Genomic DNA, 18,006 nt, shown 5'->3' on the forward strand with positions numbered 1-18,006 from the left:
ATCAATGTTTACCTGATATGTTCCATACCCCTTCACCTTTGCCCTCTCACCTGTACTGTGTGTCCAGTCCCACCCCATTCTGTGCCGCTGTTTAGTTATTTTTTCTTTTAAATCGGTCACGGCAGAACGAGGACAAAAGTGGATAGCTTCCAGCCGAATCTGTTTCAGTCGTAGAGGGCAACACATCAGGAATGTTGTCCGGGATGCATAGAATCCGTCCAGTGACGGAGGAGGACATCCGGCCTATCGAATCTGCACCGACCCTCGGAAAGAGCACCCACTCCCCTATCTCCATAACCCCGCGTGCGCACTGATCATGACCAATCCATGGTCTCCTGATCGAGGGAAAGGTGTCAATGTGTTGGGAGCACTCTTGCTGAATGGAGCAGCAGGGCTCGAGGGGCAGAGTGGTCGCTTCTGGCTCGCGTGTTCGGATGTGGATCCACCTCGGGATGTCCCAAATCAGGGCGGGGCGGATGAAGGACTCTTCTGAAGTGTGCGCACTGTTGCAAAGTGGGAAACGGCATTCGCCCAGAGCATCGTCCCACAAAGGACCCGACATACTGACGGACATTGTCCTTTTGTTGGGCCTGTGCGGAAAGGATTGGCAACGCAGAAATCTCCACGCGTGAGCTCGGTGGGAACCTTTCCTGCCCCGTTGTGGATGTTGCCCCGGTTAAAATCTCACCAGAATGATGACACCTACCACTGCCACACCTGATTCGCTCACACCGCCTCAGTACTGACCCTCCCACAGTGCGGCGCTCCCTCAGTACTGACCCTCCCACAGTGCGGCACTCCCTCAGTACTGACCCTCTGACAGTGCGGCTCTCCCTCAGTACTGACCTTCCGACAGTGCGGCACTCGCTCAGTACTGACCCTCCCACAGTGCGGCACTCCCTCAGTACTGACCCGCCCACAGTGCGGCGCTCCCTCAGTACTAACACTCCCACAGTGCGGAGCTACCTCAGTACTGACCCTCCCACAGTGCGGCACTCCCTCAGTACTGACCCTCCCACAGTGCAGCGCTCCCTCAGTACTGACCTTCCGACAATGCGGCACTCGCTCAGTACTGACCCTCTGACAGTGCGGCGCTCCCTCAGTACTGACCCTCTGACAGTGCGGTGCTCCCTCAGTACTGACCCTCTGACAGTGCGGCACTCCCTCAGTACTGACCCCCTGACAGTGCGGCAATCCTTCAGTACTGACCCTCTGACAGTGCAGTACTCCCTCAGTACTGACCTTCCGACAGTGCGGCGCTCCCTCAGTACTGACCCCCTGACAGTGCGGCGCTCCATCAGTACTGACCCTCTGACAGTGCGGCGCTCCCTCAGTACTGACCCTCCAACAGTGCGGCGCTCCCTCAGTACTGACCCTCTGACAGTGCGGTGCTCCCTCAGTACTGACCCTCTGACAGTGCGGCGCTCCCTCAGCACTGACCCTCCCACAGTGCGGCGCTCCCTCAGTACTGACACTCCCACAGTGCGGCAATCCTTCAGTACTGACCCTCTGACAGTGCGGTGCTCCCTCAGTACTGACCCTCTGACAGTGCGGCGCTCCCTCAGTACTGACCCTCCAACAGTGGGGCGCTCCCTCAGTACTGACCCTCTGACATTGCGGTGCTCCCTCAGTACTGACCCTCTGACAGTGCGGCGCTCCCTCAGTATTGACCCTCTGACAGTGCGGCACGCCCTCAGCACTGACCCTCTGACAGTGCGGCGCTCCCTCAGCACTGACCCTCTGACAGTGCGGCACTCCCTCAGTACTGACCCTCCGACAGTGCAGCGCTCCCTCAGTACGGACCCTCCCACAGTGCGGCATTCCCTCAGTACTGACCTTCAGACAGTGCGGCGCTCCCTCAGTACTGACCCTCCCACAGTGCGGCGCTCCCTCAGTACTGACCCTTCCACAGCGCGGTGCTCCCTCAGTACTGACCCTCCCACAGTGCGGCGCTCCCTCAGTACTGACCCTCCCACAGTGCGGCGCTCCCTCAGTACTGACCCTCCCACAGTGCGGCGCTCCCTCAGTACTGACCCTCCCACAGTGCGGCACTCCCTCAGTACTGACCTTCTGACAGTGCGGCGCTCCCTCAGTACTGACCCTCTGACAGTGCGGCGCTCCCTCAGCACTGACCATCTGACAGTGCGGCACTCCCTCAGTACTGACCCTCTGACAGTGCGGCACTCCCTCAGTACTGACCCTCCCACACTGCAGCGCTCCCTCAGTACTGACCCTCTGACAGTGCGGCACTCCCGCAGTACTGACCCTCCCACAGTGCGGCACTCCCTCAGCACTGACCCACAGTGCGGCACTCCCTCAGCACTGACCCTCCCACAGTGCGGCACTCCCTCAGTACTGACCCTCTGACAGTGCGGCGCACCCTCAGTACTGACCCTCCGACAGTGCAGCACTCTCTCAGTACTGACCCTCCCACAGCGCGGTGCTCCCTCAGTACTGACCCTCCCACAGTGCGGCGCTCCCTCAGTACTGACCCTCCCACAGTGCGGCGCTCCCTCAGTACTGACCCTCCCACAGTGCGGCGCTCCCTCAGTACTGACCCTCCCACAGTGCGGAACTCCCTCAGTACTGACCTTCTGACAGTGCGGTGCTCCCTCAGTACTGACCCTCTGACAGTGCGGCACTCCCTCAGTACTGACCCTCTGACAGTGCGGCGCTCCCTCAGCACTGACCATCTGACAGTGCGGCACTCCCTCAGTCCTGACCCTCCCACACTGCAGCGCTCCCTCAGTACTGACCCTCCCACAGTGCGGCACTCCCTCAGCACTGACCCACAGTGCGGCACTCCCTCAGCACTGACCCTCCCACAGTGCGGCACTCCCTCAGTACTGACCCTCTGACAGTGCGGCGCACCCTCAGTACTGACCCTCCGACAGTGCAGCACTCTCTCAGGACTGACCCTCCCACAGTGCGGCGCTCCCTCAGTACTGACCCTCCCACAGTGCGGCACTCCCTCAGTACTGACCCTCTGACAATGCAGCACTCCCTCAGTACTGACCCTCCCACAGTGTGGCACTCCCTCAGTACTGACCCTCTGACAGTGCGACACTCCCTCAGTACTGACCTTCCCACAGTGCGGCACTCCCTCAGCACTGACCCTCTGACAGTGCGGTGCTCCCTCAGTACTGAACCTCTGACAGTGCGGCACTCCCTCAGTACTGACCCTCCCACAGTGCGGCACTCCCTCAGTACTGACCCTCTGACAGTGCGGCGCTCCCTCAGTACTGACCCTCCCACAGTGCGGCACTCCCTCAGTACTGACCCTCTGACAGTGCGGCGCTCCCTCAGTACTGACCCTCCCACAATGCGGCACTCCCTCAGTACTGACCCTCCCACAGTGCGGCGCTCCCTGAATACTGACCCTCTGTCAGTGCGGCGCTCCCTCAGTACTGACCCTCCCACAGTGCGGAGCTCCCTCAGTACTGAACCTCTGACAGTGCGGCGCTCCCTCAGTACTGACCCTCTGACAGTGCGGCACTCCCTAAGTACTGACCCTCCCACAGTGCGGCGCTCCCTCAGTACTGATCCTCTGACAGTGCGGCGCTCCCTCAGTACTGACCCTCCCACAGTGCGTTGCACCCTCAGTACTGACCCTCTGACAGTGCGGAGCTCCCTCAGTACTGACCCTCTGACAGTGCGGCACTCCCTCAGTACTGACCCTCCCACAGTGCGGCACTCCCTCAGTACTGACCCTCTGACAGTGCGGCACTCCCTCAGTACTGACCCTCCCACAGTGCGGCACTCCCTCAGTACTGACCCTCCCACAGTGCGGCGCTCCCTCAGTGCTGACCCTCCCACAGTGCGGCGCTCCCTGAGTACTGACCCTCACTCCCCCTCTGCTACGCCCTCACTGATTACTCTCAAAGCGGGTCTCTGTGAGGCTGAGGGGTGGTGGGGGGGGGTTTACAGTCGGGGCCCCTGGGACATTATTGGGACCGTTCCAATCCAGAACTTCGCACGCCCTCTGACTTGTGACCTTTGCTCTCTGTTCTCACCTTGACCATGCCAGCTGTGGTTTTCCAGAGGTTTCCATCGTGAGTTGGTTTCTGGGTCGTCGATTGTGTCGACAGACGCTGTGACGGAAGAAAGGTTCAGAAACAGTGCAACTCAGGACAAGGGAGAGAAAGGAGACATTTGACCATCCAATTCGATTTACAATCACCCAGGTCAGGGCAGTGAAATCAATATAAATCCCAGAAAAGGACCTTGTTTGAAGTGCGCTCTCTGTTGTTCTGTTGGGGATGTGGCACTCACTCTGCGCACAGGAAGATCCCAAACGCCGCGATGGGATAATGACCCATTTCAACTGATGTCGGGCTCTGTTTGTGGGTTAGATGTTGGAGCAGCAAACCAGCTTAAACCGTCCCCGTATCATCAGAGCATCCACAAGAGTTTCCCCAATCGACTGAGTCTTCAGATCGGTGTCTCAGCACTGGCCCTCCCACAGTGCGGCACTCCCTCAGTACTGACCCTCCCACAGTGCGGCACTCCCTCAGTACTGACCCTCCCACAGTGCAGCGCTCCCTCAGTACTGACCCTCCCACAGTGCGGCACTCCCTCAGTACTGACCCTCCCACAGTGCGGCACTCCCTCAGTACTGACCCTCTGACAGTGCGGCGCTCCCTCAGTACTGACCCTCTGACAGTGCGGCGATCCCTCAGTACTGACCCTCTGACAGTGCGGCGATCCCTCAGTACTGGCCCTATGACTGCGCGGCGCTCCCTCAGCACTGACCCTCCCACAGTGCGGAGCTCACTCAGTACTGACCCTCCCACAGTGCGGCGCTCCCTCAGTACTGACCCTCTGACAGTGCGGAGCTCCCTCAGTACTGACCCTCTGACAATGCGGCACTCCCTCAGTACTGACCCTCCCACAGTGCGGCACTCCCTCAGTACTGACCCTCTGACAGTGCGGCGCTCCCTCAGCACTGACCCTCTGACAGTGCGGCGCTCACTCAGTACTGACCCTCTCACAGTGCGGCACTCCCTCAGTACTGACCCTCCCACAGTGCGGCACTCCCTCAGTACTGACCCTCTGACAGTGCGGCGCTCCCTCAGCACTGACCCACAGTGCGGCGCTCCCTCAGTACTGACCCTCTCACAGTGCGGCACTCCCTCAGTACTGACCCTCCCACAGTGCGGCACTCCCTCAGTACTGACCCTCTGACACTGCGGCGCGACCTCAGTACTGCCCCTCCGACAGTGCGGCTCTCCCTCAGTACTGACCCTCTGACAGTGCGGCGCTCACTCAGTACTGACCCTCTCACAGTGCGGCGCTCCCTCAGTACTGACCCTCTGACAGTGCGGCGCTCCCTCAGCACTGACCCTCTGACAGTGCGGCGCTCCCTCAGTACTGACCCTCGGTCAGTGCGGCGCTCCCTCTGTACTGACCCTCTGACAGTGCGGCACTCCCTCAGTACTGGCCCTCCCACAGTGCTGTGCTCCCTCTGCACTGACCCTCTGACAGTGCGGCGCCCCCTCAGTACTGACCCTCCCACAGTGCGGCACTCCCTCAGCACTGACCCTATGACAGTGCGGCGCTCCCTCAGTACTGAACCTCTGACAGTGCGGCACTCCCTCAGTACTGACCCTCCCACAGTGCGGCACTCCCTCAGTACTGACCCTCTGAAAGAGCGGCGCTCCCTCAGTATTGACCCACAGTGCGGCACTCCCTCAGTACTGACCCTCTGACAGTGCGGCACTCCCTCAATACTGACCCTCCCACAGTGCGGCACTCCCTCAGTACTGACCCTCCCACAGTGCGGCACTCCCTCAGTACTGACCCTCTGACAGTGCGGCGCTCCTTCAGTACTGAAACTCCCACAGTGTGGCGTTCCCTCAGTACTGACCCTCTCACAGTGCGGCGCTCCCTCAGTACTGACCCTCTGACAGTGCGGCGCTCCCTCAGTACTCACCCTCTGCAGTGCAGCACTCCCTCAGTACTGACCCTCTGACAGTGCGGAGCTCCCTCAGCACTGACCCTCCGACAGTGCAGCACTCCCTCAGTACTGACCCTCTGACAGTGCAGCACTCCCTCAGTACTGACCCTCCCACAGTGCTGCACTCCCTCAGTACTGACCCTCCGACAGTGCAGCACTCCCTCAGTACTGACCCTCTGACAGTGCGGCACTCCCTCAGTACTGACCCTCTGACAGTGCGGAGCTCCCTCAGCACTGACCCTCCGACAGTGCAGCACTCCCTCAGTACTGACCCTCCCACAGTGCAGCACTCCCTCAGTACTGACCCTCCGACAGTGCGTCACTCCCTCAATACTGACCCTCCCACAGTGCCGCACTCCCTCAGTACTGACCCTCTGACAGTGCAGCACTCCCTCAGTATTGACCCTCTGACAGTGCAGCACTCCCTCAGTACTGACCCCCTGACAGTGCGGCGCTCCCTCAGTACTGACCCCCTGACAGTGCGGCGCTCCCTCAGTACTGACCCTCCCACAGTGCGGTGCTCCCTCAGCACTGACCCTCTGACAGTGCGGCGCTCCCTCAGTACTGACCCTCTGACAGTGCGGCGCTCCCTCAGTACTGACCCTCCCACAGTGCAGCGCTCCCTCTGTACTGACCCTCCCACAGTGCGGCACTCCCTCAGTACTGACCCTCCCACAGTGCGGCACTCCCTTAGTACTGACCCTCTGACAGTGCAGCACTCCCTCAGTACTGACCCCCTGACAGTGCGGCGCTCCCTCAGTACTGACCCTCTGACAGTGCGGCGCTCCCTCAATACTGACCCTCCGACAGTGCAGCACTCCCTCAGTACTGACCCCCTGACAGTGCGGTGCTCCCTCAGTACTGATCCTCCCACAGTGCGGCACTCCCTCAGTACTGACCCTCCCACAGTGCGGCACTCCCTCAGTACTGACCCTCTGACAGTGCGGCGCTCCCTCAGTACTGACCCTCCCACAGTGCAGCGCTCCCTCTGTACTGACCCTCCCACAGTGCGGCACTCCCTCAGTACTGACCCTCCCACAGTGCGGCACTCCCTCAGTACTGACCCTCCCACAGTGCGGCGCTCCCTCAGTACTGACCCTCCCACAGTGCAGCACTCCCTCAGTACTGACCCTCCGACAGTGCGGCACTCCCTCAGTACTGACCCTCTGACAGTGCGGCGCTCCCTCAGTACTGACCCTCCCACAGTGCGGCGCTCCCTGAGTACTGACCCTCCCACAGTGCGGCGCTCCTTCAGTACTGACCCTCCCACAGTGCGGCGCTCCCTGAGTACTGACCCTCCCACAGTGCGGCGCTCCTTCAGTACTGACCCTCCCACAGTGCGGCGCTCCTTCAGTACTGACCCTCCCACAGTGCGGCGCTCCCTGAGTACTGACCCTCACTCCCCCTCTGCTACGCCCTCACTGATTACTCTCAAAGCGGGTCTCAGTGAGGCTGAGGGGTGGTGGGGGGGAGTTTACAGTCGGGGCCCCTGGGACATTATTGGGACCCTTCCAATCCAGAACTTCGCACGCCCTCTGACTTGTGACCTTTGCCCTCTGTTCTCACCTTGACCATGCCAGCTGTGGTTTTCCAGAAGTTTCCATCGTGAGTTGGTTTCTGGGTCGTCGATTGTGTCGACAGACGCTGTGACGGAAGAAAGGTTCAGAAACAGTGCAACTCAGGACAAGGGAGAGAAAGGAGACATTTGACCATCCAAGTATTTTTATTCCAGTAATTGTCCACTAACCCAGCCAACCCAGTCGCAGGAGCCTTGGCCCCGACCGGGAGGCGATGGAACAGACGGAGTGACGGCTGGAGGCGCAAGAGACGAGGGCGCGGGACCTCGAAGAGGCAGCCACCGGACCTGGCGCCAGGTCGTCTGGTCGGGGGCCGAGGTGGAAAGGTTGGCAGCGCGCCAGGGAGCGCTCCAGGGGGAGGCGGAGGGGCCCAGGGCCCAGGGGATGGGCCTGGCCGCCAGAATCTCAGAATCGGGGGGCCCCCGGAGGCGGGAACCCTCGAGTGGGCGGCGGGAACGCTGGGTGAGCGGGTCGCGGAAGGTGGGCAGCAGCTCGCCGCGGATCCTGAACCGGGCACGACTATTGACGGGAAAAGGCCCAGGCTCCAAGATGGCCGACCAGGCCAAAGCACCGAATTCAATGGATTCCAAAACAGCTCTGCTTAAGGGCAGTGTGCGACCCGGGGTGCTGGACCCGGCCAAACTACGGGTGACCTTCCAGAACAGATCACTATTTCGCCATGCCCGGGGGGGGGGGGGTGAGCGTGGGGAGTCCGGCTGCAAGAACAGGCCGGGGACGTCACAGCAATAACGGACAATCGTGCATGATAAATCCGCCGGGCCTTTGTAAAACGCATGTCCTCAGGGAGAGGGCAGGGGGGTACCAAAATGGGAACCGGGGTGGGGGGGTCTAGGGTGGAGGGCACAATGGTTGATGGATAGAGGAGTTGCTCCCAGGGGAGGGGGCCAGACACCAGGCTGCTGATCGTGAGAGCACGGGGAAGTAAGTGGAGCAGGGAGGGGGCGGTGGGGGGTGGGGGGGGGAGCTCCTGATTGGGAGGGAGCGCCTGGCAGACCGGGGGAGGTGCACAACTGACGCTCCGACAGTGCGGCGCTCCCTCAGTACTGACCCTCCCGCAGTGCGGCGCTCCCTCAGTACTGACCCTCTGACAGTGCGGCACTCCCTCAGTACCGACCCTCTGACAGTGCGGCACTCCCTCAGTACTGACCCTCTGACAGTGCGGCGCTCCCTCAGTACTGACCCTCTGACAGTGCGGCGCTCCCTCAGTACTGACCCTCTGACAGTGCGGCGCTCCCTCAGTACTGACCCTCTGACAGTGCGGCGCTCCCTCAGTACTGACCCTCTGACAGTGCGGCACTCCCTCAGTACTGACCCTCCCACAGTGCGGCACTCCCTCAGTACTGACCCTCCAAAAGTGCAGTGCTCTCTCAGTACTGACCCTCTGACAGTGCGGCGCTACCTCAGTACTGACCCTCTGACAGTGCGGCGCTCCCTCAGTACTGACCCTCTGACAGTGCGGCACTCCCTCAGTACTGACCATCTGACAGTGCGGCGCTCCCTCAGTACTGACTCTCTGACAGTGCGGCACTCCCTCAGTACTGACCCTCCCACAGTGCGGCACTCCCTCAGTACTGACCCTCCAAAAGTGCAGTGCTCTCTCAGTACTGACCCTCTGACAGTGCGGCGCTCCCTCAGTACTGACCCTCCCACAGTGCGGAGCTCCCGCAGTACTGACCCTCCCACAGTGCGGCACTCCCTCAGTACTGATCCTCTGACAGTGCGGCACTCCCTCAGTACTGACCCTCCCACAGTGCGGTGCTCCCTCAGTACAGACCCTCTGACAGTGCGGCGCTCCCTCAGCACTGACCCTCCCACAGTGCGGCGCTCCCTCAGTACTGACCCTCTGACAGTGCGGAGCTCCCGCAGTACTGACCCTCCCACAGTGCGGCGCTCCCTCAGTACTGACTCTCCAACAGTGCGGCGCTCCCTCAGTACTGACTCTCCAACAGTGCCGCACTCCCTCAGTACTGACCCTCCCACAGTGCGGCACTCCCTCAGTACTGACCCTCCCACAGTGCGGGGCTCCCTCAGTACTGACCCTCCCACAGTGCGGCGCTCCCTCAGCACTGACCCTCCCACAGTGCGGCGCTCCCTCAGTACTGACCCTCCGACAGTAATCCACCGAACCTGCACATCTTTGGGCTGTGGGAGGAAACCGGGGCACCCGGAGGAAACCCACGCAGACCCGGGGAGGACGTGCAGACTCCGCACAGACAGCGACCCAGCAGGGAATCGAACCTGGGACTCTGGCGCTGTGAGGCAGCAGTGCTAACCACTGTGCCACCGTCCCCCCATTGAAAAGCTGATGCCCTGACCTACACCAATGGATCGAAATCTTTCCCCTGAACTGAGTCACAGCACCCCCCCCCCTCCCCCCCCTCCTCCCCTGCACCGGTCACCGGGAAAGGGGATAATTGATGAGGATGGGGGTTTTCGATGGAGGGGTCACTGGGTCATCACTGGGACCGTCGCAATCCCGACCCCTGCGCCTGTGACCTTTGCGACCTCTGCTCTCACCATCGTTGTGTTGCCAGTGCCTCCGAATTGTTGTCCGTCCGTTGTTGGCCCTCCGGATACATATTCTCCCCTGGGCGTCTGTGATAAAACAGGTATTTTGAAAAGCGTCAAGTCAGAGCGAGGAAGTAGGACGGACATTGCAGACAAACCTGCTCTCAATCACCCTCCGAACGCCCACTTCCCTGTGGGCTGTGGAGTGATCTCTGTAAGTGTTAATACAAGTCAATGTGCAGGCAGTACAGTCAGATGATCACTGGGTGGCAACACTGACAGGAGCTATATATAAGGAGTTTCCCGCTCTTGCTGTAGGTTCGTGGGTGCGGAGGACAGCTAGAGTGAAGACGTGACGGATCGGAGTGTAGTGACCCTCCGAGAGTGCGCGGGAGGCGGGGGTTTTACCCGGCGCGTCTGCTAACCGCTAACCGCTCACCAGGATTGGTGAAGGCTCGCCGACGATTTTGGGGCTGTAAAACGCCACAGTTTCAACGCAGGCATCAGAGACGGTGGGGGGGGTGGGGGGGGTGATATATTACCACGGGCGGGGGATTGGTTAATAGACAGGGGGTAGACTTCCGGGTGCGGCGATGACCAGCTGAGTCGCACGTTTCGGCAGCTCCCGGTGTAACGGACTTTTGGGCTCTTAATAGGAGCCCCAACGGCAATTTTAACGGCTAAAAACACTGTGCGGTAAACCAGAAGGGAATCCCCCCTGGACACGGATGGAAAAAGGAGGAGAGAGTGGCCGGATTGCGGTGGATCCTCTAGAGCAGCGGCCAGGAAGGCAGGCACAAAGCAAGATGGCGTCGGAAGGTGGCCGTCTAGTATGGGGCCCTGACCAACACGAGTTCCTGCGGCGCTGCGTGGAAGAGCTTAAAAAGGAGATGAAGAAGGAGCTGTTGGCCCCGATATTACAGGCGATTGAGGGGCTAAAGGAGGAGCAAAAGACCCAGGAGCGGGAGCTTCGGGTCGTGAAGGCAAAGGCTGCTGAGAATGAGGACGACATACAGGGCCTGGTGGTGAAGACGGAGATGCACGAGGCACAACACAAAAGGTGTGTGGAAAGGCTGGAGGCGCTGGAGAATAATGCGAGGAGGAAGAATTTAAGGATTCTTGGTCTTCCCGAAGGTGTAGAAGGGGCGGACGTCGGGGCATATGTGAGCACGATGCTGCACCCGTTAATGGGATCGGAGGCCCCGACGGGCCTGTTGGAAGCGGAGGGAGCCTATCAGGTTATGGTGCGAAGACCGAGGGCTGGAGAAATTCCTCGAGCCGTAGTGGTGAGATTTCTCCGATATAAGGACAGAGAGATGGTCCTCAGATGGGCAAAGAAAACTCGGAGCAGTAGGTGGGAGAACGCGGTGATCCGCGTATATCAAGATTGGAGTGCGGAGGTGGCGAGAAGGAGGGCAAGCTTTAATCGGGCCAAGGCGGTGCTGCACAAGCGGAAGATTAAATTTGGAATGCTGCAACCGGCAAGACTGTGGGCCACGCATCAAGGAAACACCACTACTTCGAAACGGCAGATGAGGCGTGGACATTTATTGTCGAGGAGAAACTGGAGTGAGCGGGCCAGAAATAGAACGTTTGGGACAAAGTGGGGGAGGGAGTATGTGTGGTGAAGGGGGGGAAAAGGGGGAAGAGATGATTTCCCAAGTTGTTAATCCTGCGACCCTGTAACTTTTCTCTCTTCCCCATGTCGTGGGGGAGGGAGGGAGGGAGGACGAGGAGCTGGGGGCGCCAGCCATTGGGGGCAGGGCCAAATGGGAAGCGCGGGCTTTGTTCCCGCGCTACGTTAATCATGGCGGGAACAGGGAAGCAGGAAGGAGGGGGCCTCGCACAGTGGGAGCCGAGGTCACGGGGGGAAGCCGAGGTCGGCCAGAGTTTGCTGACTTCTGGGAGCAACATGGGGGGTGCAATTACGCTAGTGAGGGATCTAGCGGGGGGGGGGGGGGGCGGGGGGGGGGGTGTTAACTGGGTTGCTGCTGCTGGGGAGAAGGGGGAGCTGGTATGGGGTGGGGTGGTCGGGGCGGGAGGGCGCCGTTGGGGGGAGATACGGCTACGTGGGAACCGGGTGAGGAACTGGATTGAAAAAGGAGATGGCTAGTCGACAAGGGGGGGGTGGGTAAAGAGCCCCCCAACCCGGTTGATCACGTGGAATGTGAGAGGGCTGAACGGGCCGATAAAGAGGGCACGGGTACTCGCACACCTAAAGAAACTTAAGGCAGATGTGGTTATGCTGCAGGAGACGCATTTGAAGCTGATAGACCAGGTCAGACTACGCAAAGGATGGGTGGGGCAGGTGTTCCATTCGGGGCTAGACGCAAAAAACAGGGGGGTGGCCATACTAGTGGGGAAGCGGGTAATGTTTGAGGCAAAGACCATAGTGGCGGATAGTGGGGGCAGATACGTGATGGTGAGTGGTAAATTGCAAGGGGAGGCGGTGGTCTTAGTGAACGTATATGCCCCGAACTGGGATGATGCCAACTTTATGAGGCGTATGTTAGGACGAATCCCGGACCTAGAAGTGGGGAAGTTGGTAATGGGTGGAGATTTTAATACGGTGCTGGACCCAGGGCTGGACAGATCGAGGTCCAGGACCGGAAGGAGGCCGGCTGCAGCTTGGGTGCTTAAGGACTTTATGGAGCAGATGGGAGGAGTAGACCCCTGGAGATTTAGTAGACCTAGGAGTAAGGAGTTTTCGTTTTTCTCCTATGTCCACAAAGTTTATTCATGAATAGATTTTTTTGTTTTGGGAAGGGCGTTGATCCCGAAGGTGACGGGGACGGAGTACACGGCTATAGCCATCTCGGATCATGCTCCACATTGGGTGGACCTGGAGATAGGGGAGGAAAAAGAACAGCACCCACCCTGGAGAATGGACATGGGATTATTGGCGGATGAGGGGGTGTGTTTAAGGGTGAGGGGGTGTATTGAAAGGTACTTGGAACTCAATGTTAATGGGGAGGTTCAGGTGGGAGTGGTCTGGGAGGCGCTGAAGGCAGTGGTTAGAGGGGAGCTGATATCTATTAGGGCACATAAAGGAAAGCAGGAGGGTAGGGAAAGGGAGCGGTTGTTGAAAGAACTTCTGAGGGTGGACAGACAATATGCGGAGGCACCGGAGGAGGGACTATACAGGGAAAGGCAAAGGCTACATGTAGAATTTGACTTGTTGACTACGGGTAAGGCAGAGGCACAATGGAGGAAGGCACAGGGTGTACAGTACGAATATGGGGAGAAGGCGAGCAGGTTGCTGGCACACCAACTGAGGAAAAGGGGAGCAGCGAGGGAGATAGGGGGGGTGAGAGATGAGGAGGGAGAGATGGAGCGGGGAGCGGAGAGAGTGAATGCAGTGTTCAAGGCATTTTATGAAAGATTATATGAAGCTCAGTCCCCGGATGGGAAGGAGAGAATGATGTGCTTTCTGGATCAGCTGGAATTCCCTAAGGTGGAGGAGCAGGAGAGGGCGGGACTGGGAGCACAGATTGAGACGGAGGAAGTAGTGAAAGGGATTGGGAGCATGCAGGCGGGGAAGGCCCCGGGACCAGACGGATTCCCAGCTGAATTCTATAGGAAATATATGGACTTGCTGGCCCCGCTACTGATGAGAACCTTTAATGAGGCGAGGGAAAGGGGGCAGCTGCCCCCAACTATGTCAGAGGCAACGATATCGCTCCTCCTAAAGAAGGAAAAAGACCCGCTGCAATGCGGGTCATACAGGCCCATTTCCCTCCTGAATGTGGACGCTAAGATTCTGGCCAAGGTAATGGCAACGAGGATAGAGGATTGTGTCCCGGGGGTGGTTCATGAGGACCAAACTGGGTTTGTGAAGGGGAGACAGCTGAATACGAATATACGGAGGCTGCTAGGGGTAATGATGATGCCCCCACCAGAGGGGGAAACGGAGATAGTAGTGGCGATGGATGCCGAGAAAGCATTTGATAGAGTGGAGTGGGATTATTTGTGGGAGGTGTTGAGGAGATTTGGTTTTGGAGAGGGGTATGTTAGATGGGTGCAGCTGTTGTATAGGGCCCCGATGGCGAGCGTGGTCACGAATGGACGGGGGTCTGAGTATTTTCGGCTCCATAGAGGGACGAGGCAGGGATGTCCTCTGTCCCCGTTATTGTTTGCACTGGCGATTGAGCCCCTGGCCATAGCACTGAGGGGTTCCAGAAAGTGGAGGGGAGTACTCAGGGGAGGAGAAGAACACCGGGTATCTCTGTATGCGGATGATTTGTTGCTATACGTGGCGGACCCGGCGGAGGGGATGCCAGAAATAATGCGGATACTTGGGGAGTTTGGGGATTTTTCAGGGTATAAATTGAACATGGGGAAAAGTGAGTTGTTCGTGGTGCATCCAGGGGAGCAGAGCAGAGAAATAGAGGATTTACCGCTGAGGAAGGTAACAAGGGACTTCCGGTACTTGGGGATCCAGATAGCCAAGAATTGGGGTACATTACACAGGCTTAATTTAATGCGGTTGGTGGAACAGATGGAGGAGGACTTTAAGAGATGGGACATGGTGTCCCTGTCACTGGCAGGGAGGGTGCAGGCGGTTAAAATGGTGGTCCTCCCGAGATTCCTTTTGTGTTTCAGTGCCTCCCGGTGGTGGTCACGAAGGCTTTTTTCAAAAGAATCGAGAAGAGTATTATGAGTTTTGTGTGGGCCGGGAAGACCCCGAGAGTGAGGAGGGGATTTTTGCAGCGTAGTAGGGACAGGGGGGGGGGGCTGGCACTACCGAGCCTAAGTGAGTACTACTGGGCCGCCAATGTTTCAATGGTGTGTAAGTGGATGGGAGAAGGGGAGGGAGCGGCGTGAAAGAGATTGGAGAGGGCGTCCTGCAGTGGGACTAGCCTACAAGCTATGGTGACGGCGCCGTTGCCGTTCTCACCGAAGAAATACACCACAAGCCCGGTGGTGGTGGCTACATTGAAAATTTGGGGGCAGTGGAAACGGCATAGGGGAGGGACGGGAGCCTCGGTGCGGTCCCCGATAAGAAATAACCATAGGTTTGTTCCGGGGAGAATGGATGGGGGATTTGGAGCATGGCAAAGAGCAGGAATAACGCAACTGAAAGATCTATTTGTGGATGGGAAGTTCGCGAGTCTGGGAGCGCTGACAGAGAAATATGGATTGCCCCAAGGGAATGCATTTCGGTATATGCAACTGAGGGCTTTTGCGAGGCAACAGGTGAGGGAATTCCCGCAGCTCCCGATGCAGGAGGTGCAGGATAGAGTGATCTCGGGGACATGGGTGGGGGATGGTAAGGTGTCGGACATATATAGGGAAATGAGGGACGAGGGGGAGATCATGGTAGATGAGCTGAAAGGGAAATGGGAAGATGAGCTGGGGGAGGAGATTGAGGAGGGGCTGTGGGCTGATGCCCTACGTAGGGTAAACTCATCGTCCTCGTGTGCCAGGCTAAGCCTGATACAATTTAAGGTGCTACACAGGGCGCATATGACTGGAGCACGGCTCAGTAAATTTTTCGGGGTAGAGGATAGGTGTGCGAGATGCTCAGCGAATCACACCCACATGTTCTGGTCATGCCCGGCACTACAGGGGTTCTGGGTGGGGGTGGCAAAGGTGCTTTCGAAGGTGGTGGGGGTCCGGGTCGAACCAAGCTGGGGGTTGGCTATATTCGGGGTTGCAGAAGAGCCGGGAGTGCAGGAGGCGAGAGAGGCTGACGTGTTGGCCTTTGCGTCCCTAGTAGCCCGGTGCAGGATATTGTTAACGCGGAAGGACGCCAAACCCCCGGGGGTGGAGACCTGGATAAACTACGACATGGCAGGGTTTATAAAGTTAGAATGGATTAAGTTCGTGTTAAGGGGTTCGGCTCAGGGGTTCACCAGGCGGTGGCAACCGTTCGTCGACTACCTCACAGAAAGATAGAGGGAATGGAAAAGAAGAAGGCAGCAGCAGCAGCCCGGGGGGGGGAGGAATCGGACGGACTCTCAGGGATGTCATTGTATATGTATAGGCACTTGTTTTAGGTAATGTATATTGGACTGTTGGATTGTATTTTTGGAGAGTATTTATTTTTGACCAGGCAGTTGCCATTTAGTTAGGTTCTTGTTTCGGTTCATATATTATTTATTTATTTGTTTAAAACTGTTATTTATATTGCTTTATTGTTGTTTAAAAGAAACACTACGTATTGTTATGTTTGGCCAAAAAATCTTGAATAAAATATATATATTTTAAAAAAATAGACAGGGGGTAAAGAGTGGGGGGGGGGGGGGGGTAACTGGAGTATTTTCACGTTGGCAGGGGTAGAATGCCCGGCTAATCAGTGCGGGGGTTGGGGAGCGGGGGCTCATTCCTTAACGAACCCCTTCATGACGAAGGAAGTGAGACTAAATGGATCTGAGTTCACCGGCGACGCAATGTTGGGTGGGAATGTGAGCTGTGAGGGGGACACAGAGAGGCTGCGAACAGATACAGGCAGGGGTTAAGTGGGTGGGCACCGGGGTACAAAGCGGGTGAGGGCGAGCTCAGTCGCTTTGATTGTCCAAATAGGGAGGCGCCATTTTTTTTTTTTTTTTGGAGAAAGGTCGCGAAGTTTGTCAGCGTGGACGCTGGGCGAGATTTGGAGGTGAATGTTAGTCTATCGGAAACAGGCCGAGCCAAAAAACCGCACCGACCTCCTCAGAAGACAAACCGGGGACACAACCGACAGAGTACCCTTCATCGTCCAGTACTTCCCCGGAGCGGAGAAACTGCGACATCTTCTTCGCAGCCTTCAACACGTCATCGATGAAGATGAACATCTTGCCAAGGTCATCCCCACACCCCCACTACTTGCCTTCAAACAACCGCGCACCCTCAAACAAACCATTGTTTGCAGCAAACTACCCAGTCTTCAGAACAGTGACCACGACACCACACAACCCTGCCATGGCAATCTCTGCAAGACGCGGCAGATCATCAACATGGATACCACCATTAAACATGAGAACACCACCCACCAGGTACGCGGTACATACTCGTGCGACTCGGCCAACGTTGTCTACCTCATACGCTGCAGGAAAGGATGTCCCGAAGCGTGATACATTGGCGAGACCATGCAGACGCTGCGACAACGAATGAACGGACATCGCGCAACAATCGCCAGGCAGGAATGTTCCCTTCCAGTCGGGGAACACTTCAGCAGTCAAGGGCATTCAGCCTCTGATCTCCGGGTAAGCGTTCTCCAAGGCGGCCTTCAGGACCCGGGACAACGCAGAATCGCCGAGCAGAAACTTACAGCCAAGTTCCGCACACATGAGTGCGGCCTCAACCGGGACCTGGGATTCATGTCGCATTACATTCACCACCCCCCCCCCACCATCTGGCCTGCGAAATCCTACCAACTGTCCTGGCTTGACACAATTCACACCTCTTTAACCTGGGGTTACCCCATCTCTGGATCTGTAAAGATTTAATTACCTGCTAATGCTCGCATTCCAAGCATTGTCTGGCAACTTTGAATTTGTCAATTATGTTTCTGGAACCCACCTCTCCATTCACCTGAGGAAGGAGCAGCGCTCCGAAAGCTAGTGATTCGAAACAACCCTGTTGGACTTTAACCTGGCGTTGGAAGACTTCTTACTCTCGCAGAACGGTAAACGGGTGATTGGGCATAACTGCAAGTGGGGGACAGGAATAAAGACGTCTTTCAACAATTTTACCGACAATCAGTCTACACCTGGTGCAGAGTGACTGATCGCCGTGTTTAAGGACATCCTCCGACAAGAGTAAATTCAACCCTTGCTCGCGAGAGTTTAGGAAAAGAAGGGGCGATCTCGTTGAAACGCGGACGCTTCTGAGGGTGGCCATGGTTGGGACTGGGAGGCTGTGACCCCCTGCTCTCACCTCTGCCGTGTCACCTGTGTCTGTCCATCTGGGTCCGGAGGGTGTTGTTCTCCAAGTTACGTCAGTCGAGACAGGAGGCTGCGG

At 58.0% G+C, this 18,006-nt stretch overlaps 1 protein-coding gene across 1 annotated transcript in view; it reads right to left on the reverse strand.

Moving 5' to 3' along the window:
* LOC140402878 (uncharacterized) overlaps positions 1-18,006 on the reverse strand; it is a 120,994-nt gene that overhangs the window by 62,631 nt on the left and 40,357 nt on the right. Inside the window, exons 8-11 of the mRNA XM_072490504.1 lie at positions 17,923-18,000; positions 10,072-10,149; positions 7,523-7,600; positions 4,014-4,091 (exon numbers count right to left, since the gene is read on the reverse strand). Coding sequence (XP_072346605.1) covers positions 4,014-4,091; positions 7,523-7,600; positions 10,072-10,149; positions 17,923-18,000 — 312 coding nt within the window. The remainder of the gene's footprint in view (positions 1-4,013; positions 4,092-7,522; positions 7,601-10,071; positions 10,150-17,922; positions 18,001-18,006) is intronic.

This window comes from Scyliorhinus torazame, chromosome 26 (assembly GCF_047496885.1).
Source record: "Scyliorhinus torazame isolate Kashiwa2021f chromosome 26, sScyTor2.1, whole genome shotgun sequence".
Taxonomy (NCBI): domain Eukaryota; kingdom Metazoa; phylum Chordata; class Chondrichthyes; order Carcharhiniformes; family Scyliorhinidae; genus Scyliorhinus; species Scyliorhinus torazame.